Source organism: Rhinoderma darwinii, chromosome 5, assembly GCF_050947455.1.
Source record: "Rhinoderma darwinii isolate aRhiDar2 chromosome 5, aRhiDar2.hap1, whole genome shotgun sequence".
NCBI lineage: Eukaryota > Metazoa > Chordata > Amphibia > Anura > Rhinodermatidae > Rhinoderma > Rhinoderma darwinii.
This window is the reverse complement of record NC_134691.1, coordinates 134,083,807-134,107,863: the sequence shown is the minus strand read 5'-3', so window position 1 is coordinate 134,107,863 and position 24,057 is coordinate 134,083,807. Positions and strand designations below refer to the sequence as shown.

Genomic DNA, 24,057 nt, shown 5'->3' with positions numbered 1-24,057 from the left:
AACTTTACAGGGAAACATGTATAACAAATATAACAAAGTAAACAAGCTGTATAAGTGTGTGCGTATATCTTCTCCTTGTCCTGGTTGATTGCGATGTGTAGCCCTCTGATATAATTGAAGCCCCATAATGCAGCAAGTTAACTACAAATGCTTCAAGCACTTCTAACATGCCTTAGATTTCAGAAAAAAAAGAAACGTTGGCAAATTAAGAAAAGTCTGTGAATTTGGCATAATGCTAAAAAAGCATTTTTCTGTATCGAGCATGGGCATCTCACATTTTCTCAGTTTCTCTCAACCAAAATTAAACACAAAGGAATAAGAAGGAAGTTTCTCAGCAACCAATGCCCCATGCTCAGGTTAATGAATGATCCGCTATAGATGTAAAAAGCAGCAAAGGATGGATTCTTTAAAAAGCATTCAAATACTGTGCGTGTTTTAAGCAGTTTAGTAATTTGTATGCGAGCATTATTCTGGCACCCTGAGATGTGGTTTCAATATCTACTTCTCCCTCCCTATCATATGCTTTGTGAGCAATTATTACTAGAAACACACAGCAATTGAACCAGTGATTGAAAAATGAGGGTGATTATGATGAAAAGGAAAGAAAAAAAAACCACGAAAACTTCCATTTCAAGTGAAATACTTAGAACATTCAGTGATGTCTCTTAATAAAATGCAGTTTAAACAAAAAAAAAAAACAGTAATTCTTCAGTCAATTAAAACAGGCATTTCATAGAGGTGTATGTGTGTGTTGTGAAAAACACTTTAACATTCACAAGTATACGCTCTCTGAAAACAAGCAACATATGTACTTTACATGCAAATGAATAACCAACTAAAGTGTTTTGTGCAACTTTTTAAATACTTTTTATTAACCATTATTTTTACTTTTTGAGATACAGCTGCTTTGTGTTCTGTATGCAGAGCAGCTGTATCTTGCACGGAGACCTGAATTAGTCAGCGGCACACACTGGTTCAGTGACAGCGGGTCCTGCGTGTCTGACACGCAGGATCCACCTGTTATCAATCACATCTAAGTTATGAACTTAAATGTCACCGGTGACCGCTCGATCCTGCGTGACCCGCTTTCACTGAACCCGTCAGTGCCGCTGACCTGACGGATACAGGTTTCTGCGCTAGATACAGCTGCTCTGTACATAGAATACAAAGCACCTGTATCTCAAAAAACAAAAATAATGTTTAATAAAAAGTAATTAGAAGGTTGCACCAAACACACTGCTAAAAAATTTTTATTAAAAAAATATTCGAAAAGGTGTACATAACCTTTAACGTTAATAATGTTTCTTTAAAGCTGCCCATACACTTCAGATAGCTGCCGGCTGAATGCTTGTTCGAACGACTGCCATTTCTCCAAACTCTCCCCATATACATGCATGAACAGATTGTATTTTTAATGGGGAGAGTGGAATATGCTGCTGCCAGAATCCTATGGGAACATAGGATCAGGCATGGTAAAATAACATTAAGCTGGAAAGAGTCGCGACACTGATACACATTACATCGGGTTTGGACGAAGGGCACCTTTACTTACAGAGATACTGGCAGATTTCTAATCTGTTGAAATGACCATTCAAAAGTGACAACTAATTTTGGGTGCATCCACTTGTGACTTTTGCAATAATGAACTTTCCAGCAACTGATGAGAAATTGATACTTTCACAGCATTTATTGGTAAAGACAAAACAACTAATATGATCGCAGATCCAGTTGCCACTTTTGAAGAAACGGCAGCCACAATGGAATAGCACAGTGCCAATATCTATGTAAGAAAATGAAAAAAAAAATATATTAATAGACTTTGGCTGTCGCTCGAAGGCCTAATGCGCATGACCGAGCAGTATTTACGGTCAGTAAATACTACGTGGATGGGCCGCGGAGTGACATCCGCATTTGCAGACCGTGCCCACAGTAATAAGTATAGGAGAACGGTCTGTAAATGCGAAAAATAGGACATGTCCTATTTTTTACGGCTCATTTCTACGGCCCGGACCCACTCCCATAACTACGGTCGTGTGAATGAGGCCTAACAAATCTATATATTTTACCTTTTTCAAAGTCATCTATTATAATTTTTGATTGTGCGGTGTTAAGATGGCCATAGGCAGATCATTTTTCACTGTCATGATAATATTCTTATATTCTTTATGAGAATAGCGGATATAAAATGTACAATGCTAATAAGAGGAAAGGTCTTGGAAATTAGTACATGCATTAAGTAATTATGATCATCAGTAGAGAAATAAAAAAAACAGAAACACTTCTTGTACAAATGGGTATGTCCAATCCGGCGGAAGTCACAGAGAAATCTGCACCAAATCCTGGGGATTTTTTGTGCAGATTTGCTGCTGTGCATCACCTATAATAAAAAATAAAATAAAAACCTGTATACTCATCTTCCCAATCCTCTGCTGCTCCCACCGCTTCTCTCCGTAGTCTGACCTCCAACGAGAATGTGTCAATCCACACCACAGGACAATTACTTTTTGAGATACAGCTGCTTTGTATCCTGTATACAGAACTGCTGTATCGTTCGCTAAGACCTGAATCCGTCATGTCCGGGTGACTGACCGGTTCAGTGTCAGCGGGACCTGCATGTATCCACCTATAATCTATCACATGTAAGTTATGAACTTAGATGTGATAGAGAACAGGTGGATCCTGCACGTCAGAGCACCAAACACACTGACTGACATTTGTACGAAAAAAAATATCACTTTCAAAGGTTTACATAGCCTTTAATATTGTTGACTGTATTTTAATAAAGGAGTAGCTATATGGCAAGATGCATATACGGTATACAAGTAGGGAAAACTTTTAGCCAAGACTAAATAGATTATTATTTTAGAAAACTCATGAGAAAATGTTGATTCTCAGCTGTCATCCGCCTACACATTTTAACTAGCTCTAGATACACAAAAGCCAAACCTACAGGGAGATAAAAGACAAATATGTAATATACAAACACTTGTTGCACATCCATTTCCCCAGTGTTAATGAGCTTTCATAAATGACCTTTACCACTGACAGACAGCTCAGAGACTGACAAGGTGTAAGAAATATCTATACAGACACAATTGATTACAGATTTGTGAATGCTGCGGAGGGAACAGGTTACTATACATAATCTATGCTGCCTGCCCGTCACAGCAAACAATGTAATATGCTTCAAGTGGTCGGCACTTTTACCACTCAGCGGGGGATTTGGTGTAAAAAGTTACTGATGAAAGCTCATTCCTACTTAGAAGGGAAATCATTATTCTGTCTGGAAAATGAAATTATTTGGAGTATGTTCTTAAAGAGGCTCTGTCACCACATTATAAGTGGCCTATCTTGTACATGATGTGATCGGCGCTGTAATGCAGATTATAGCAGTGTTTTTTATTTTGAAAAACGATCATTTTTGACGGAGATATGACCTATATTAGCTTTATGCTAATGAGTTTCTTAATGAACAACTGGGCGTGTTTTACTTTTTGGCCAAGTGGGCGTTGTACAGAGGAGTGTATTGCACTGACCAATCAGCGTCATACACTTCTCCCCATTCATTTACACTGCACATAGCGATATAGCTATATCGCTATGTGCAGCCACATAAACACACTATAACGTTACTGCAGTGTCCTGACAATGAATATACATGACCTCCAGCCAGGACGTGATGTGTATTCAGAATCCTGACACTTCGCTAATACAATCCCGACACTACAGCACAGCAAACTACACCTATTGCCTACCTTTTGTGGAGCTTTTCTGTCATTGACTTAAATGGGGAAAAACTAAAACGGCCCAAAAAATAATAATTTTATATATATATATATATATATATATATATATATATATAAAAATCTATATATATATCTATATACCACCCGTTATCTAGATTTTCAGTTCCATTATATCCTATGTATACTGGCCATCTTCCTTGAGAGGACCACCCGTCTAGAAGACCAATTTTGGGTGGTCTTCTCATAGTGGTTTCACTGCACATTACTATACCATAATGAGGTTTTCCATCTAGAAGCATTTCCCAGAACGATTTGTTTTAAACTGTATTCCCACCATAAACATTGATGGCACATGAACGTCAAAACACCACCCATGCCTAGAGTGAAGGGGCATAAGTGTTTATTTCTTCTAAAACAGCGCTGCTCCCAACCCATGCACTCCAATAGAGAAATGCTACAAAGCCTAATTCAAGCAAATTGGGATGTGTTGCAATTCCAACATAGAGAGCGTTTCGGGGGGGGGGGGGCAAATAGGATGTGGAAACTTTACCATAAATACAGTGGTGGTCTTAGTAGTGGGACCCCAACCTATCAGACATTCATAGCATATCTGTACGGTACTTATAAAGGAAATTCCTTTTAAGAAAATAAAAAAGATGACAGATAGAAGCAAAGGTACAAATGTGCAAAAAATAATTGTATTAATGTATTATTTTTGAAAAAATAAATATTTTAGATGTTGTGGTATGGGTCTCTGTTACACCACTATTGTCAATTATATAGCAGGTCATAGTAGGGCATTAGCTCAGGTGCTCCCTCTCCGCAACCACTGCAACATTAGCAAGCAAGGGAGACAGGAATTAGCCCAATTCATTAGGCTGTTTTACCCTACGAAGGATAACAAAGGACCAAACAAACAAACAAACAAACAAACAAACAAACAAACAAACAGCATGCTCTTCTGTCCCATGAGGGGTGCAATGGCATGAACCCACACCAACAAAATTCCATTTTGATGTTTGCTATGAGGCCCCTCTTCTATGTATGCATTTTTAAGCTTTAAATATATACTCTATAGATTTGTTATTAGTACTTTAAATTCTGTATATACTGAACAAACGACACATTTATTTTTTGAACACATTTTTCATGACAGACTTCACAACAGTTACCGAGATCTGTTCACGTCTTTATGCAATTGAGCGCAAATGTTTAGGCACCGCCAGTTAAATTGTAGGTTTCAATGTGTCTCGCTGAACACAAGCTGACACAGCTCCTGCACAGTGCACAATGGGGGGATGGTTAGAAGTCGAGTGTGTGAATAAGATGATTTGCGAACTAGTGATTGGAATAGGGTCCTGTTCATGAATACTGGGAGCAGGTGAATGAATTCCCTGCAACTCTAGCAATAATAAATTCAAGGGCAACTTTACAGAGACTTCATTCTTTTAAAGTAAATGACATAGGTTACAGATAAAAATTAGTTTAGATTTGCTCATAGAGATTACACTGTTAATATGGAGAAAATATATTACTCAGATTTTCTACTAACCACGCACAATGATCTGAATGAATCACTAACTAGTTACGTGCACCCCAGATCTCATCAGATGCAGATTCACTGCGTAATATATATTCAGCTAATATGACAATAATATGGGTTAGTCATTAAAACCAGACTTGTGTATTTCTGAATTTATCCACTGACAGATTGTTCTGCAGTTGTTTCAATTAATATCAATTACTATGAACGCAAGTGTCAAGCGCTGTTAAGTGTTTCTCTAGTTAAAAACGATGGTGAAAAGTAACAATTACAGTTGCTTTCATTATATGGTGCTATTTTTACCTATATGAACTTTGATTACAAGGCGGATAGTAACAAATGAAATGAAATTTATTTTTACACAAAGGACGGATACATAAATTCGCAGGAAAATCAGTCACAGAAATGAGTAGCAATTTGCATATTTGCTGCATATATTGCTGCGGAAACGCAATGTAGCTGCAGAAATTGTGGATTTTATCAGCAGACTAGTGTGAAACAGTGTGAAGCATTGATTGTAGAAAACTTTATTTGCAGCTGGGGATTTACTGCGATTAGAACTGAAGATTCGCAGCCCACTTGCTATAAAAATCGCAAAAAAAAAACACAGCTTGCGATTATTACAACAGATTTTATGCTCCACCATAAAAGGGGGGACGCAGCATTTCCGCTCAGATCAAGTTGCACCGCAGTTGAATTGTCGCACAAATTATGTGCAGCTTGTAGCCACAGCCTGGGGATGAGATTTGTTGCAATCTTATCCAATTTGCTGCTACTGTAAACGCTGTGGATTTTTCACACGTTAACTGTTGCTGAAAATTCCCAGTTTATACGGCCCGTGAGAACATGCCGTAACGCGGCAGTATTTAGGTCAGTATTTTGCATTAGTATTTGCGAGCCAAATCCAAGAGTAGAATCTAGACATAAAAAAAGTATAATGGAAACACTTTTGGGCACTTTTACACCTTTTCTTCTAAAGAAAACGGGAATAGAAAGGTTGCTATATTCCCCCCTTAGTGTTCAGTAAGTTTATAATAGATGCAATTTATGTAAAGCAGACACACTCTGGAGCCAATTTCTAACAAAGGGAAGAGTAGTGGGGGGTCTCAGGGGGCACTAACCATGTTACTGTATTGGGCCCAAAAATGTCAGAAGTGTGTCATGTAAGTGGCAATTGGTCAAACAAACTCATTAAAGGGGTTGTCCACTACCGGACAACTGATGACCTATCCACGTGGATAGATCATCAGTATATCATCGGTGCGGGTCTGACACTCGGACCCCGCACAGATCAGCTGTGTTATTGAACATGTTGGAATGTACGGTACGGAGCCGGAAGCAGTTGGCTTCATACATAGCATAGCGGCCACTCGATTCCTATTCACTTGAATAGGAGCAAAACTGCAGTACTGCAGCTCAGCCGCTATTCCATGACCGGAGCCAACTGCATCCGGCATGGACGTTCGGTGCAGCCGGGAGGCAGCCGCAGCGGCTGGTGTGTGTGGGGTCCGGGTGTCGGACCCCCACAGATCATGTACTGATGATCTATCCGGTGGATAGGTCACAGTTGTCCGGCCATGGACAACCCTTTTAATGTCAGCAGTCAAGCAATGACATTTCTCACTCACATTTTAAAAACAAATAAAATAAAAAAAAATTTGAAAGTTTAAAGACCGTCAAATGAAAAAAGCAGAAGGAAGAATGGAACATTTTTCCATCTCCAGTCACAGCCAGTTTTGGTTTATTTAGCTTAGTTTTTTTCTCCCCATCTTCCAAGAGCCATAACTTTTCTTTTTTTCTGTCAACATCGACGTATGAGTCTTTTGTTTTTTTTTGCGGGATTAGATTTAGTTGTTTTGCACAATTTAATATACTATATAATATACTTAGAGACTTTGAAAAATTATTTTGTGGGCTGGAATGGAAAAAAACAGCAGTTTCTCCAATGTTTTTTAGGCTTAGTTTTTACAGCATTCACTGTGCCATAAAAATGACAGGTTATCTTTATTCTGCGGGTCAATGCACTTACGGGGATACCAAATGAATACAGTTTGTACAAATGTTTTACTTTGATATACTGAGGCACTGCGTTGCCCTGATTGACATACTTTTTTAAATGAGTAATTCTCTTTTTTCTGTTCATCCTGCACTTTTCCTCCATTGAGGAGTTTATGAACAGTTAAAAAAAAGTGTTTAAAAAAAAATTGCTTTGTGTCTTCATATTCCAAGACGCACAACACTTATTTTTACATCGATGGAACGGTTCGAGGGCTTATTTTTAGTCCTGTTAGGGGCGTTGAACGTGCGATCGTTAGATCGCTTGCACAATACACTGCAATACTTACGTATTGCAGTTTATTATGCATTTTATGTCCTTCTTTTAAGCTCTGCCCCTAGTCTTAATAGAAGGACCAAAATGGCCCACTCCTGACTTGTGTACATATATGTCAATTGTCAGGAAGGGGTTAAAGAGGTTTCCATGATAATTTTCTAATAGCATAAGAAGTAAAAATACTAAACTTTGAAATATACTCCGTAAGGCAAGAAGAAATGTAATGTGCTGCTGCCTTATTTTACGGCTTTTTGTGCTTTGCTTATTTTGTCCACTGTGAAAATTAGACCCACGCGGGATCTCACATTAAATGTACAATAAAACCTTGCATCCTATTTACCAATAGTCTTGATAAGAGTGGACATGTGCAATATACGTAAACAATGTATAACCTGTCATAGTTTGTCACACACTAACATTTTTTTTCCAATTAGAAAAACAAATCAATATACCCCAGAGATTGCAAAACTAGCTGCAGGCAAGTCATATTCTGGTTTCTCCCCTAATATCCTTCTCTTTCAGCAGATTAATAACAACAAAACAGATATCTGCCATGGAAACACATGAATACTTTCCATCATGTAGAACTACCTTTCTATTATCAGTACCATGTAATTTGCCCAAAATGAAGACTGTGTATGCAATAATTCATCCTGAAATTATCAAAAGTTTACAAGTAGTTTTTTGTGTGATGCTTTCAAGTGGCAGTTCAGGGACGCCAGTAACTAGATATGGAACATGGTAGCTGTACGGAGATGGTTTTCAATTGCAAGGATCAGCAAAGTCTTAACATAAAATGAATTGCAAAACATCTAAAATGGCAGTACAATTATATGAATATATATATTAAGTAGTAATATTATCTTACACTATATCAGGGTTCAGAAACCTTCGGCACTCCAGCTGGTGTGAAACTACAATTCCCAGCATGCTTGGACAGACTTTGGCTGGAATAATAAAGCCTTTTCTGTCAGGGAATGCAGGGAGTTATAGTTTCTCAACAAATGGAGTGTCGAAAGTTGCTGACCCCTGTACTATATGGACACCCACACATTACACCTACAGGAGCTTTTATGACATTCCATAGGCATTATTATGAAGTTGACCCCCCCCCCCACCTAAAACAGCTTCCACTCTTCTGGGAAGGCTTTCTATATGATTTTGGAGCGTGTCTGTGGGAATTTTATTCCCAATTATTCAGAAGAGCATTTGTGAGGTCAGACGCTGATGTTGGACGGGAGGGCCTGGCTCGCAATCTTTGTTCTAGTTCATCCCAAAAGTGTTCATGGGGTTGAGCTCAGGGCTCTGTGCGGGCCAGTCAAGTTCTTCCACAACAAACTCACCCAACCATGCCTTTATGGACCTTGTTTTGTGCTCAGGGGCACAGGCATGCTGGAACAGAAAAGGACCTTCCCCAGACTGTTCCCACAAAGTTTGAAGCATACAATTGTCCAAAATGTCTTGGTATTCCTTCACTGGAACGAAGGAGCCTAGGACAACCCCTGAAAATCAACCCTATAGCATTATCCCTCCTCCACCAAACTTTACTGCTGGCACAATACAGTCGGGCAGGTAACGTTCCACTGCCATTTGCCAAAACCAGACTCGCCTACCAGACTGCCAGACAGAGTAGCGTGATTTATAACTCCACAAAATACGTTTCCATTGCTCCAGAATCCAGTGGTGGCGTGCTTTACACCACTCCATCCGACTCTTGGCAATGTGCTTGGTGATGTAAGCTTTGCATGCAGCTGTTTGGCCATAGAAACCCATGTCACGAAGCTCCCGGTGCACAGTTTTTGTGCGTATGTTAATGCCAGAGGAGGTTTGGATCTCTGCAGTTGAGTCAGCAAAGCATTGGCAACTTTTATGCACTATGCACCTCAGCACTTGACCCCGCTGTGTAACTTTGCATGGTCTGTTGTTGTTGTGGTCCTTTAACACTATTACTTTACATTAATACCACTCTCAGTGGATCTGGGGGGGGGGGGGAGAGATATTACGAACTGACTTGTTGCAACAGTGACATCCTATTTCAGTACCATGCTAGAATTCAATGAATGCTTTAGAACGCCCATTCTTTTGCAAATTATTTTAAAGTCAGACTGCATGGCTAGGTGCTTGACTTTATACACCTCCGGCATTGGGACCTAATGAAACACCGGAATTCAATGACTAAGAGGTGTGTCCCAATACTTATGTCTATATAGTGTAGTCCTGAGACTGAACAGCAAATTATGGAGTACAAGTGAAGGAAAGGGGTATTGCTAATTTGTGTGTATATACATTTTTTTTTATGGATATACTCTAAATTCATTTTGAAAAAAAAATATCTGATTGTGAAGTGCACAAAATACGTTATCTTCCACATTTACAATACCGTAAAACAAGGTAGGGGCAAATGTTTACTCTATAATAATAGGAAGTAATTGGTCATCATTATAGAGGGTATATCAGACAATTCAGAGAAGAGGGGCACATGTATCATGTGTTGCAGCTTTATAAAAGATCCTGTAAACTGTCAAAGGTGGTGTATGCCCTATTTAAAGATAAAATGTCTGCTTTCCTGTCTGTTTTATTAAATACTTGTATTTCCCATGAACTTTTCAATCCCTTTCTCAATAGGGTTCGATACTGTCAAGAAAGATTGTAAAGTGTATGAGTGTATAGCTACATGCCCCATTCACAAGGTGAATGGTAACTCTCTATTGTCAATACATTCCCAAGTGGAACAACATAGGAACGGCACAATGCAGGGTTCTAAGAAGAGATGCTCCAGCATTGTTATTTTATGGGGAATGCATGCATTTACTAAAATGGTTATGTAAGGAGAGCGGACTGGTCCTATTTAACAATCGAGACATTTCTGAGACTGCTGAAAACACCATACATACTTCAGAATTTTACCTCCATGGCAGTGGTGTGGCTTGCTATTCACAAAAGGTGTAATACAAATTTGAATGTGGAAAGACAGAAATTAGTCTACTATAATAGGCATGGAATACTACTACTAAATACCAGAGGAATTTATCATGAGACATTCAATAGAAAATTAAACAGACAATGATCAAATAAATTAGATTAACTCTAAACGTGATTCCTAGGTGAGTCCCAGAGACCTATTGTTGTGGTTCTCTACAATAACATGTTGCTTTAAGCGAACATATTAGGCTCTATTCAGACGACAAGGATAATCATCTGTCACACGGCTGTATTAAAATCAATGCATGTCTATAGGGCTGTTCACACGGCCGTTTTTTTTTAACGGACTGTGTGAACGGACATGCACAATTTTTACCCGTTTTCCCTCAATATACTCACGTCTATAAGGGTTTCCATGAAAACGGGTCCCGCACGGGTGCAAATCGGCCGTGAAAAACTTTTTCCTGGCCGATTTCAGACCCGGTGAATAAAGCCTAATGATATCTAAAATGAGTCATTGTGTCAGCATATGAATACATATATTTGAAAGGATTAACAAGTTTTGCTATGTCTGAGGAGTACAAGCTTTAGCTTTCAAGAAACTGACCTAATTGTTTGATTGAAAATTTTCATCAGAGCCTGGACAGTTAATGTGGCCCTCCTCTAGCCCGCAGGGAATCTAGTCTCCATGAGAAATAGACAATAGTGATGGACAGTTTATGCTGGCAGAGACCATCAACACATTAAACAAAACAGTCGTCAACGTTCACCACTAGCTGCCCATTGCAGACATATATTGACAGCTTTGCTTTCCTGAGGCAAATTACTAAACCATCCTGTTCTTCATTTCTTAGAAACCTTCAATAGATGATTCATTATCCAAACGACAAAATGTCTCATTAACTCCTCCTTCCGTGCTGAATATGCCTAAAATACTTATGCAATGATATGTTTAGGCATCCTGTAAAATGCATAACTTCTAAGTAGTGACACCTGGAAGTCTCTCTTACGCTAAAACAAGTACTATGATCCATGGTTAAACAGTACGGTTGAAAAAAAGACACATGTTCATCAAGTTCAATGACTTTTTATCAAATATTTTTGAAGGCAGGAATTCCGCCATGTTTTTTTGTTATATTTTTTTCTACAGGGTTCACCGTACAGATTAAATAATGTAATAGTTTTATAGTTGGGGTCGCTACGGACGCAGCAATACCAAATATGTGTAGCAGTTTTACATTTTTGGGGGTTTTTCATAATAAAGCATTTTGTAAGGGGAAAAAGTGGGTTTCTCATTTTTTTTACTTGGGATTTTTATTTATTTATTTACTTTATTAAACTTTTTTAACCTTTTTTTTAGTTCCACTAGGGCACTTCACTATGCGATCATTTGATCGCTTTAATAATACACTGTAATACTTCTGTATTGTAGTGTATTATTGCCTGTCAGTGTAAAACTGACAGGCATCTGACATGGCCTAGTAGGCATTCACTAAAAGCAGACCTGGGGGCATTTGTCAGGCTCCCGGCTGCCATAAAACCATCGGCACACCCGCAATCGCATCGCGGGTGTGCCAATGTGATGAGAGAGGGAGCCCCCTCACTCTAAAACTACTTAAATGCAGCTGTCCCTATTGACCGCCGCATCTAAGGGGTTAAACGGGTGGGATCGATGCAGATTTAGATCCTGTCTGATAGAGCAGGTCTGCTCCAAGCCCTCAGCTACCGGGAGCTTTTACTCCTTCCTCCCGATGGCGCTGCTTTATTCTGGTGCATTGCTGTAAAAAGTTTACTGCATCAGAATAAAGCCCCGTTTGTGACCGACATAAAAACACCTATGGGCGGTCACTAACAAGTGACTTTATTGACATGTAATAACTTGACCCACCCCTTGTCATAGGGTAATCATTCCTGTGTCCTTGTAACATAATCTCAAGCATTCACTGGTGTGCAGACTTAATACAGTCAAATTCTCCAATCCATCACTGAATAGGTTGTATGGATGTTTTGTAATACTCTATTTCCCCTGTAGGATGCACTGATCTGGAAATGTATGGTCACCTTCAGCTTCCCTCTGTCGCCATAGATTTCAACAGCTTAAGAGGTTGTCTAGAAGCCAGATTATCAAATATTTTGGATCAAACAGTCAAGTATGCTACTACTTTATTAGACAGTCAACTAAAGGCCCCTTTACACAGACCAATGATTGGGTAAACAAGTGTTCTTACAAACTCTCATTTCGGATCATTCCCCTAAGTAAACAGGGAAAACATCAGCAGTTGAACAAGAAAACGCTTGTTCATAGGCTGATTGCATGTTTTATGCGGCCAAAAAATGTCTGATTGTCAGCAGCACCTCTCCCTGCATAAACAGGAAGATGTACTGCCGACATGGTAACGATCGATCATCAAAGTACAATCGTTGCTCCTTGTGAATGGAGCAAACCAGCTCAGATTGAAAGGATGTTATAGCTGGTGATCGCAGGCAAATATCTGCCAGTGTAAAAACAGCTTAAGTCTGCCTAAAACCAGGACACAACATGCATTATATACCCAACATCATGAAGGGGGCTACTGTATACTTGACAAAAGGATGCAATTTAAGAACAAGTAAGGCTTTTTGTTTGTTTGTTTTGTAACAATTTCTGTAGGAAAATATTTCATATCAGGTGTCTCTTCTGTCTCAAGTATATAAAATATTTTTTGTTTTACTTAAAAAAAAAATGTTACCTTGTTTTTTGGATTTGATGTATTCATTACACTTCTTGTCTCCTTTCCAGTATAAATGACAACACCTATTACAGTGCCTAGAATAAATAATGGTAAATAATGTTAGCAATTAAGATTTGCAGACAGAAATAAAATTATAATGTTGCGTCCTTACTTAGAAAGCATTTCCCTTTAACAAATAATAATAACGACAAAAATAAATAATTCTTTGCTAACTTCTTTGGTATGTAGGTAATAGGTAATATACCTCCAATTTGGGTTACTATCCTGTCTTTCCAGACTCCTGAATGGTAAGCCTGCCTATCCATGCAGTGCTGCCCCCCTGTACAGCCAGCTGCATAAATAAAGCTAATTTGCCATTCAGGAGTATAATAAAGCTGGAAAACCACACCTTGGTACTGTAATCGTGGTCATATTAGTTGTCATTCAGTATACCCAGAAATAGATATAACTAAGAAATATTAGAACAGAGTTTTAGCTACTCGATAAAAGAGTACAACCCGAGTAACTCAACTACTATTGAAAACTTTGCATATATTCTCATTCCTAGACCATTTTGGACTTTCATTGCTGTATTATGTAAAATGAAACTATAGCAGATTAAGCTTTTTAAAAAAAAAAGTAGATTAGGCTTTTTTTTACGCCGATTAATGAAATAATTCAATGTCAAATTGAAAACAGTGTTAATGTATTCAAAATCTCAGCAGCAGGAATTCTAAGTACTGATGTGGATATTTGAAGGAATAGGCCTAGTTCACATCTGCGTTAGAGACTTTGCTAGGGCCCTCTGTCACAGATGCCGCCGAAAATACCGGAAACAATAGTGCAGCATGCTGCACTACAGTTTCCAGTAAAACCACGGACATCCTAACGGAAACCCGACAGAACCAATTAAAGTCAATGGTTTCTGTCGGCCACCAGTGTTGTGCATGGTGCAATGGAACCAGCGCTTTCTGTTATTCCCTCGTTCTGCTCTTCTGATTAAGCAGAACAACGGAATGACCAGCGCAGTTGTGAACCTGGCTTTATCAGGCTTGTACAACCCACCTTCCCGTCAGTGATCCCTCAACCATGGCGCTGATCGTGGAGGTACCACTCCTTTGTAATCAGCTGTCGACTGGGTTAGAGGATTGCAAATCCTCCTTCCCCTGCAGTAATGCAGCTGGTGAAATACAGTATTACGCTCCATGCGCACGACCATATTTTTTATCAGTAATTAGGGACCCATTAATCTCTATTGGCCACAGAAACCTTTCAGTATTTTTACTGATGGGTGTCCGTGCTGAAAAAAGTATAGAACCTGTCCCATTCTTGTCAGTAATTACAGCAAGGACTCTCACATAGAAGTCTATGGGAGCTTCCGTAAATACTGACGGTATGCGGATGTTCATCCGTACACCGTCCGCATTTACGGAAGTGTTGCTATGCAACATGCTGGTGACATCATTTGCAACCACCCTCTTTTTTACAGATCCGTATATACGGATGGAATACGGATGCAATACAGACCGTATTTATGGACACCCTTCCGTATATACGGTTGAAATACAGATGCCTACGGATCCGTATTTACGGACAGTACTACAGGGTAGATGAAAATACGGTCGTGTGCATGGGGCCTTACACAGTACCCATTGAAATCAACGAGCCATTTGTGTAGTGCACCGACGAGCTGAATTTTCACAGAGTATAGTTTTCAACCTTTGGCACGGGTACTCAAGGGGGGTACGACCATGTCTTTAGCGGGTACTCACATTCTCCTCGTGCTGTGCTTCAATAAGTAAAGCATGGTGTATGATCATAGCTTTGTGATGTTATTGATTTGAATAATGGGGCAATTTTTTACTTTTGTACCTTTAAAACATTGAGAAACACTGCTCCAGAGGGAGAGTTGCTCCTTGCAGAGCTTCATGGCTAAACTCAGTTTTAACGATTATATGTCTGCTCAGTGTAACATTGATCACTGGAAAGTCTTTGTCATCATCCTAATAATGGCTGTATCTTACATATTATCTATTCCACTTGCACATAATTGTGTAGGGAGGATAAAGATCACTGACCAACTATTAGATAAATATAAATAAATGGCTATACATAGTATAATTTTATTATTTCCTTTTAAACGTTAGGTATACTTTTATTAACCCTGCTATTGCCCGGTCAATAACAATTTCCATTAAGTGCCAGTTTGTAGTGGAGTAGGGAGTCTCTCAATTTAAAACAAGGCCTCTAATAAATCATAAGCCTTTACAGTACCTTGATATATACTGCCACTACCAACTCATATATCCAATAGAGCATTGCCCAACTTTAATGAAGCTTATACAGTATACCCCCACACCTCTCCTTTCTCTGGTCTTGCCCCTTCTTCTGTGCCGCATATAAATAGCTCCACAGAAGATGATGGAGCAATACAATAATATTAATAATAATGTCTAACCTGCCGTTATGTTGCTGGCTCTTAATAAAAGCCAATTTCCAGTCTGCAAGGACTACCTGAAACTAGGCTTAGATAATGAAGAACTTACTACCCATGTAAGATATTAATATACTGCAGTTTTCTATCACCAGTCCTACCTTGCTTGACTCCCCTGCTTCCCAGGCACTTCCTGGTTGGGTGGTCGGTAGTTACATAAAAAGCCGAGCTCGCTGAGTTACGCTGTTTCCGTAACTCCCTTAGAAGTGAAATAAAGCTGGCTTTAGCCTTATTTTTCTGTTGATCCAATAATTTGGCCGATCTTCTCACCAGAGTGCAAGATGAATTCCAACGTTTCAAATTACTAAATAAAATATGTATTTCATCTCAATCACTATTTTCCTGACAGCTATTAGCTATTTTCCTACCAGACTCAAAATTCCAGCCATCAAAAGTTAACCCCTTCCCGCTCCAGAACGTACTATTAGGTCATGATAAGCACATCATTCTCGCTCCATGACCTAATAGTATGTCCTGCATGAAACACAGCACTCTTCGTGCCAGGCGCGCTTATGAGCTGTGATAGCTGCTGTTTCCGACAGCAGGCTATCACAGCTCAATGTGAGGTCGCCTTCACGATCGCCGCTATTGGTCAGTGACTAACTATCCAACAGCGGCGATCGTTGTCTTCACTTCCTCTTCCTGACATCAGTTCCAGCCACATCTGCCCTGAAAGCCTCTGTTAGAGTTAGAGGCGTTCAGAGCGGTTGTGAGCAGAGAGAGAGAAAGTGAAAAAAGTTTTAAAAAAAAACAACACTTTTTTCTGCTTCCCACCTCCCCCATCCACTTCCCACTCCTGTTCCCTTCCTCCTTGTGTTCCTCCCACGTTTTTGGCCAGTGATCTCCTATCACGGACCACTTCTTAGTTATCAGGACCAAATTTCTTGGTCCGTGGGGATTTTTTTCTTTATAAAATATATAAAACAAAAAAATATATATAAAAATTAAAAAACAAAAATTGTTTAGACTATTCAACTAGTTAGTTTAGTATTAGTTAGTGTCAGGGAACCATCAAAAAGCGCAGTTCAGTATAGCGTCAGGGAATTTAGCGTCAGGAATCATTCACCGTAGTTAGGTTTTGCGTCAGGGATCCACCACCGTACTTCGGTTTAGCGTCAGGGAAGTTCATATAAAATCTAGTAAGGTTTAGTGTCAAGCACCCATCACCGTAGTTAGGTTTAGCGTCAGGGAAGCTCGGAATAATCTAGTTAGGTTTAGTGTCAGGGAATCGTCGCCGTAGTTCGGTTTAGTGTCAGGGAATCGTAGCCGTAGTTAGGTTTAGTGTCAGGGAAGTTCACATAAAATCTAGTTCGGTTTAGTGTTCCTTCGCCCCAGTTAGTTTTAGTGTCAGTGAAGTCCACTTGTTCTCTAAAAAGAAAAAAATCTAAAAAAACACTTTTGTGCTAGTTTAGGTAGCAGCCCATTGCTCCCAGTGAGGGAATTTTATTTTTTTTTTTGCTGTATGCCAAATACATTTTATACGTGTCTTACAACAAACATGTCCTAATGGACATTTACTGCCGAAGTGCCTCCAACACAGACTCGTCGGATGGTGAGACTCTGTTTAATTTGTCGACCTCCTCATCCAGTGATGAAGAAGAGGGACTTCCTAGGAGACGCCCCAGGACCACCACAGTTGAAACCCCCGAGAGATGTGACCCCGCAACAATTGAAACCCCCGAGCAAAGTGACCCCGTTTTGACCCCCACACCAGACAATTATGAACCTCAAGTCCCTGAGTACACGGGCAGCCCAGGGATCAAATTTAACATGGCAGTGCTCAGTGAGATGGAGTTTTTCAAGTTCTTTTTCACTGATGAGTTTATAGAGCATATGGTGTCCCAGACAAATTTATATGCCAAACAGTACATCACCAAGAACCCCAAATCAATTTATGCACAATCCCACAGGAGGACTCCTGTAAATGCAGAGTTGGGCAAGTTCTGGGGACTGCACTTGAACATGGGGCTTCTGAATAAGCCATCCATTATGGCCCACTGGAGAACAGACCTCTTATACCACACCCCGATTTACCACATGGTCATGTCCAGGATGCGTTATGAGGCAATACTTTGCTTCTTACATTATGCAGATAATGAACTGTGCCCACCCCGAGATGACCCTAATTTTGACCGTTTATATAAACCGAGATCCCTATTAGACCATTTCAGAGCCCGGTTTGCTCAAGCATACACCCCAGAGAAGTGTATTTCTGTTGATGAGTCCCTGGTACATTTTAAAGGGAGGCTTCAATACCGCCAGTACCTGCCGAGTAAAAGGGGCAAGGCATGGCGTGAAGAAATATAAGCTGTACGAGAGTGCATCAGGGTGTACGTACAAATTTAGGCTATATGAAGGGAAGGACACCTGTATTCAGCCCTCAGAATGCCCCCCCTTACTGGGAGTTTACACCAAAATTGTGTGGGATTTGGTGCACCCCCTGCTGGACCAGGGTTACCACCTCTACCGGGATCATTTTTATACTCTTCAAGTGCCTCGCTTTCAGAAGTGCTATGGCATGCGGCACTGCTAGAAAAAAAAACGGAGAGGCCTCCTTAAGACTCTGCTTGGGCAAATACTCAGAAGGGGTGAGAGCAGGGCACAATCCAGCAGAAACATATTTTGTGTCAAGTACAAGAGAGATGTCCTTGTATTGACAACAATACATAGCCACACCAGTACCCATGTACCAGTACAGAGACGCCCAAACCAGACGGCATCTTGGACTACAATAGGTACATGGGAGGGGTGGCTTGTCAGATCAGAGCCTACAGAGCCATGCGGAAATAGAGGGTGTGGTATAAGAAGCTGGCCGTGCACATCATACAGATAGCATTGTACAATGCGTACGTGCTACATCGATGTGCAGGCCAGAACGGAACTTTCCTAGAATTTAAAGAGGTGGTTATCAAGAACCTAAGTTTTAGGGAGGTTTTCAGGTAGAGGGGGCACCCAGTACTTCTGGAAGCGAGACCACACGCTTAGTACCAGGGCAACACTTTCCGGGAGAAGTTCCCCAAACTGGTGGGAAGGGAAATTGTCAAAAAAGGTGCAGAGTCTGCTATAAGAGGGGGATAAGGAAGGACACAATATACCAATATGACACGTGTCACGAAAAACCAGAGCTCTGTATGAAAGATTGTTTTAGAATTTATCATACATCCCTTGATTTTAAATTTACCCATATGCACTCCGCACAGCATATCCCCCTCAATCTTTCCATTCTGAGCCCTGCCATGTGCCCAGGCAGCAGATAACAGCCACATGTAAAGTATTGCCGTACCCAGGAGGACCCACATTACAATTTAAGGGGTGTATGTCTCCAGTGGCACATGATGGGCACAATATATTGGTCGCTGAAATGGCATATATTTATAGAAAATTGCAAATCTCACTCTGCACCATCTGCTGCGCATTACCTTTTACACAAATCTGTGGAGTCAAAATGCTCACTACACCTCTACATGAATGAATTAAGGGGTGTAGTTTTTAAAATGTGGTCACTTCTCGGGGCTTCAACTGTACTGGTACCTCAGGGGTTCTGCATACATGAATGGTGGTTCTTCCCTTCTGAGCCCTTCCATGGGCCCAAATGGCAGTTTATCACCACAAATGGGGTATTGCCGCGCTCATTGGGCAACAAAATGGGTTATTTTGTTCCTTGTGAAAATATGAAATGTTTAGCAGAAATGGCATCTTATTGGAAAAAAAATAACTTTTTTTTTTATTTCACAGCCCAATTCAAATATGTGCTGTGAAAAACCTGTGGGGTCAAAATGGTCACAACAACCATAAATGAATTCCTTGAGGGGTGTAGTTTCCAAAATGGGGTCACTTTTGGGGGATTTCTACTGTTTTGGCACCACAACAGCTCTTCAAACCTGGCTTGGTACCTAAAATATATTCTAATAATAAAAGAGGCCCCAAAATGCACCAGGTGCTTCTTTGCTTCTGAGACCTGTGTTTTAGTCCACAAGCACACTAGAGCCACATGTGGGACATTTCTAAAAACTGCAGAATCTGGACGATACATATTTAGTAGTGTTTCTCTGGTAAAAAATAAAATTTGAAAATTTCACCTCCACTTTGCTTTAATTCCTGTGAAATGCCTAAAGGGATAAGAAACTTTCTAAATGCTGTTGTGAATACTTTGAGCGGTCTAGTTTTTAAAAAAGGGTGTTTTATAGGGGTTTCTAATACACAGTTCCCTCAAAGCCACTTCAGAACTGAACTAGTACCTTAAAAAAAAGGCTTTTGAAATTTTCTTGAAAAGATGAGAAATTGCTGTTTATCTTCGAAGCCTTGCAACGTCCTAAAAAAATGAAGGACTTGAATGCCAATCTAAAGTAGACATATGGGAAATGTTAATTAGTAATTATTTTGTGTGGTATAACCATCTGCCTTACAAGCAGATACATTTAAATTCAGGAAAATGCACATTTTTCAAAATTTTCTGTCAATTTTGCAATTTCTCCACAAATAAACATTGACTGTATCGACCAAATTTTACCACTAACATAAAGCCCAATGTGTCACGAGAAAATCTCAGAATCGCTTGGATAGGTAAAAGCATTCCGAAGTTATTACCACATAAAGTGATACGTCAGATTTGAAAAATGGGCTCTGAGCCTTAAGGCCAAAACTAGGCTGCGTCATTAAGGGCTTAAAGAATAATATTACATTTCAATTTTTCATTTATTTGAAAAAGAAAATCTATTCATTTTGTGCAGTTTTTGGCTATGGCTCATACAGATTTTCTTTGCTGTATTAACCTGATGTTTTATAGATTTTGTGACCAATATTAATTTGAGCCTTCTTGAATAAAAATTGATATAATGAAAGATTGGCCTAATAGTTTCATAATAGAGCCTCAGCCATCTCCTACAGATAAGTGTCTTCCACATCGCTTCTGTAGAATGAAGCTACTGATCAATACTTCCATCTTAATTTCCCAATGCATTATGCCTGCCTCTTTCAGGAGATAAATGTGCTATTAATATTAGATGAACATGATCCCAATGCAGGGCCCTGACAAACTTACATGTATTCTACATATTCTAAGCCACCAGGACTAGAGCAATAATTAACAATAATTAATCATTTCTCGCACAGCTGTCTGAGATGTAGAGAATCGCAATCAAACAACTTATTATCACTAGCAAATTAATGCATGGAGAGCTCCAGAAAATAGACACAGATATGCTAAGTGCAAACATGACAAGTTCTACAACCTTGTATTACAATGTACGAACTAGAAACCATGATTTATGAGCTTCATAGTCAACCTTTATCAATACAATTTATTCCAGAAGATGTACAAGTGATTGCTTCCTGATGGCACCGATGAAGAGATTTAGGATGTTTACAATGTGAATCACAACCAAATTGTACAGATATTTCCTTTTTATATTTTCTCCAATTTCTGCTATGATCACTTATTATGATAAAGTGCAACACTCCACGATCGTCTCATTGTGGTTACCTGGAATGGAACTTCTTCAATGCTTTACAATGAGTTACTCTATCACATGGAGACATAAGAAACAATAACATTGTGTCACTATTGCTGCCTTTTTAGCCCTAGCCCAAGGGCCTGTTCACATCAGCGTTGGTTTCCGTTGATGGGTTCCGTCAGACCATTCCGTTGGAGGAACCAATCAATGGAATGAATAATCAGACTGCGTTATTGTTTCCGCTAAAAAAAACTGATACCTTACGGAACAGAGACAAACGGAAACCATTTGCAACTGGAGAATTACCATTGAAATCAATGGTAATGCAAACGGAAGCTTTGGTTTCCGTTTGGCTTTCTGTTCATGGGTTCCTCCGACGGAAAGCTGCAATGGAACCCATGAACAGAAACTAACACTAATGTGAACACAGCCTCACAGGAACATTCCAGGCCAAATGTATACACTGTGTTATGCCTAGTGCAGGGCTAGAGGGAGCACCAAAGGGAAAATTCCTGTGTCATGCATAGTCTCCGCTGGTCCTGCATCAGGCATAACACCGTGTATAAGTTATGCCTGAAATATTCCTTCAGAATTAATACATTTTCTGCAAAAATACAAATCATATAACAGCCAGAAATACTGTTATTCCTTATATACACACCCGACAGCTTATACTCAAAAGTCACGCGAAAGGTTAGGTAGGCTTTAAGTTAGCGTTTTAGTCGCAAAGTTGAGTATTCATGTCATTTTTGCTTATAATGATATCATTATTACTCTGATGCTAAGTTGCATGAATGTGGTTGTGCAAACTATTACGATCTATTTTTTTTTATACAGTATGCGGAGTATTTTCTCCAAAAAATGTGGTACCTTAGTACCTGTTTGGGGTGTTCACTATGTATCCTGTTGATCTTGTTTATGCAAATGCTTATGGTACAGTATATGAAATTTGCACTCTACACTCCTCAACATTGAAATTGCAACACCAAGAAGGAAAAGTTTTGGAAGAGTGGGAATCACAGGATCGATAGACATGTTAATGTTATGCAAATGATAATAAAATGGAAATAAAATATTCCAAACACCTTAATTTACTCAGTATCGAGTATCAGTGCCACGTGCAGAAATACACGCACTTACACACCTTGGCATGCTATCGATGAGGTTATTAATAGCTGTCTGAGGAATGTTATGCCACGCTGAATGCACTTGGGCAAGCAAATCGTCAAGATTGGCTGCTGGCAGCTCCCTTTGCAATTGCCGACCAATGACATCCCAGATGCGCTCGACAGGAGGAAGTCCGGAGACGCTGCAGGCCATGGTAACACGTTTAGGTCACGCACATTATACCACCCCACACCATAATCACAGGAATAGGACCAGTGTTACGTTCCCTTGTGAAGGCATCTTCATGGCGTTGCCCACGTAGTCTCCAGACCAATCACCGGGTATCATTACATTTGAGACACAGCAGAACTCATCGCTGAAGAGGTTAGACTTCCATTCCAGCCCCCATTGTCGTCTTGCTGTGCACCATAATAGTCTTTGAAAGCGGTGGCTTGTGGTCAATGGAACACCTGTACAATGGACGTCTGGCTCGTAGCCCAATGTAGTGCAAACGCCTTTTGATGGTTTGTGTAGACACCGGTTGCCGCCCTAGGCTTGGGATGTGATGTCCTATTTCACTAGTAGTATAGAATAGATCACTACGCGTCATTCTTCCAATCAGACGATCCATCCGTGTAGAGGTTCACCTCCGCACACATCTTACTGTCATTCACATTCGCTGTTGTTCTCCTAACCTCCACGACACGCAACGTTGAACAGTCCTGAGATTTTGGCCTAGGTCTCTTCAATTTTGTGGATTTTTTGAAGATATTTTCATGTAGACATAGATATAAGTGCCATGTATAAACTCAGCACACCTTGAAAATGTTATGTTTAGGAAGTGTTGTGTGCCTAATTTTCTGCTTGGTTAAGATTTTTAGCCACATACATGAATTTGTATGCATGGTTTATGAAAAAATACTTTTTTGATGGGATGTGTTGGGTGTCTACTTTCAGAAAATATACGGCCTTGACGATCAGCTTCAGGGCCATATATGCCAACTTCCTGAGTGCTGCATCACAAACAACATTTTGACACTGCCCTGAAGTGAGTATGAGGGGATCCAATGGGGAGAAGCGGATCGGTGCAGTCAGTATACATATTTTTTTTATTTTATACCCCATTGGGAGTGGGAGAAGTATGGGATAGCGGTTGCACTCTCTGGGACTGCGATTGTTACACCACAATTGTGGCGCACGGGCAGCCGAAAGACACGGCACTTTTTTTTTTATGAGGCGTTTGCCTTTTAATAAATATGTGCCATCTTATTCCAGTAAACTGATTATTAAGACTGGCATGTGAATATGAATTAATAAATCTCCCCCATAATCTTCAGATTCAGGACCAAGAAAAAAAAAGAAACAGCAAATGTATTGCAAAGTAGTGGAAACTGAAAATGAACAGCAAAATAATAGCTTTTATAAAAAAAATTGCATATCCAGAGTAAAAACGATAAAGTACTACATTAAGATTTCGCACGAACACTTTGCAAAAAGTCATAAGGGTCAAGGTCGGGCCATTGAGAAGTGCTATGGGAATTATGTGGGGAATACCTCAGAAATGTTCAGCTCTGATTGCTGCTGTCCTGACAATTTTAGAGGCGAAAGACCACAAATCGATAGTGCGAAGGATCAGTAACAGAAGTTTAATGTAAGGGCATAAGGGATTCAATGCACAGAAGATAAGGTGCAATGAATCCAAGCAGTTAGTGTCCATTAGGATATTATACTAGTTTCTACAGTTTAGTG

General features: G+C 39.8%; 1 protein-coding gene across 2 annotated transcripts in view; it reads right to left on the bottom strand.

The window, feature by feature from the left end:
- ATP9B (ATPase phospholipid transporting 9B (putative)) overlaps positions 1-24,057 on the bottom strand; it is a 286,527-nt gene that overhangs the window by 135,687 nt on the left and 126,783 nt on the right. For both annotated transcript variants that reach the window (XM_075826526.1, XM_075826527.1), the window contains exon 11: positions 13,273-13,349. In XM_075826526.1, the coding sequence (XP_075682641.1) occupies positions 13,273-13,349 (77 nt within the window). The remainder of the gene's footprint in view (positions 1-13,272; positions 13,350-24,057) is intronic.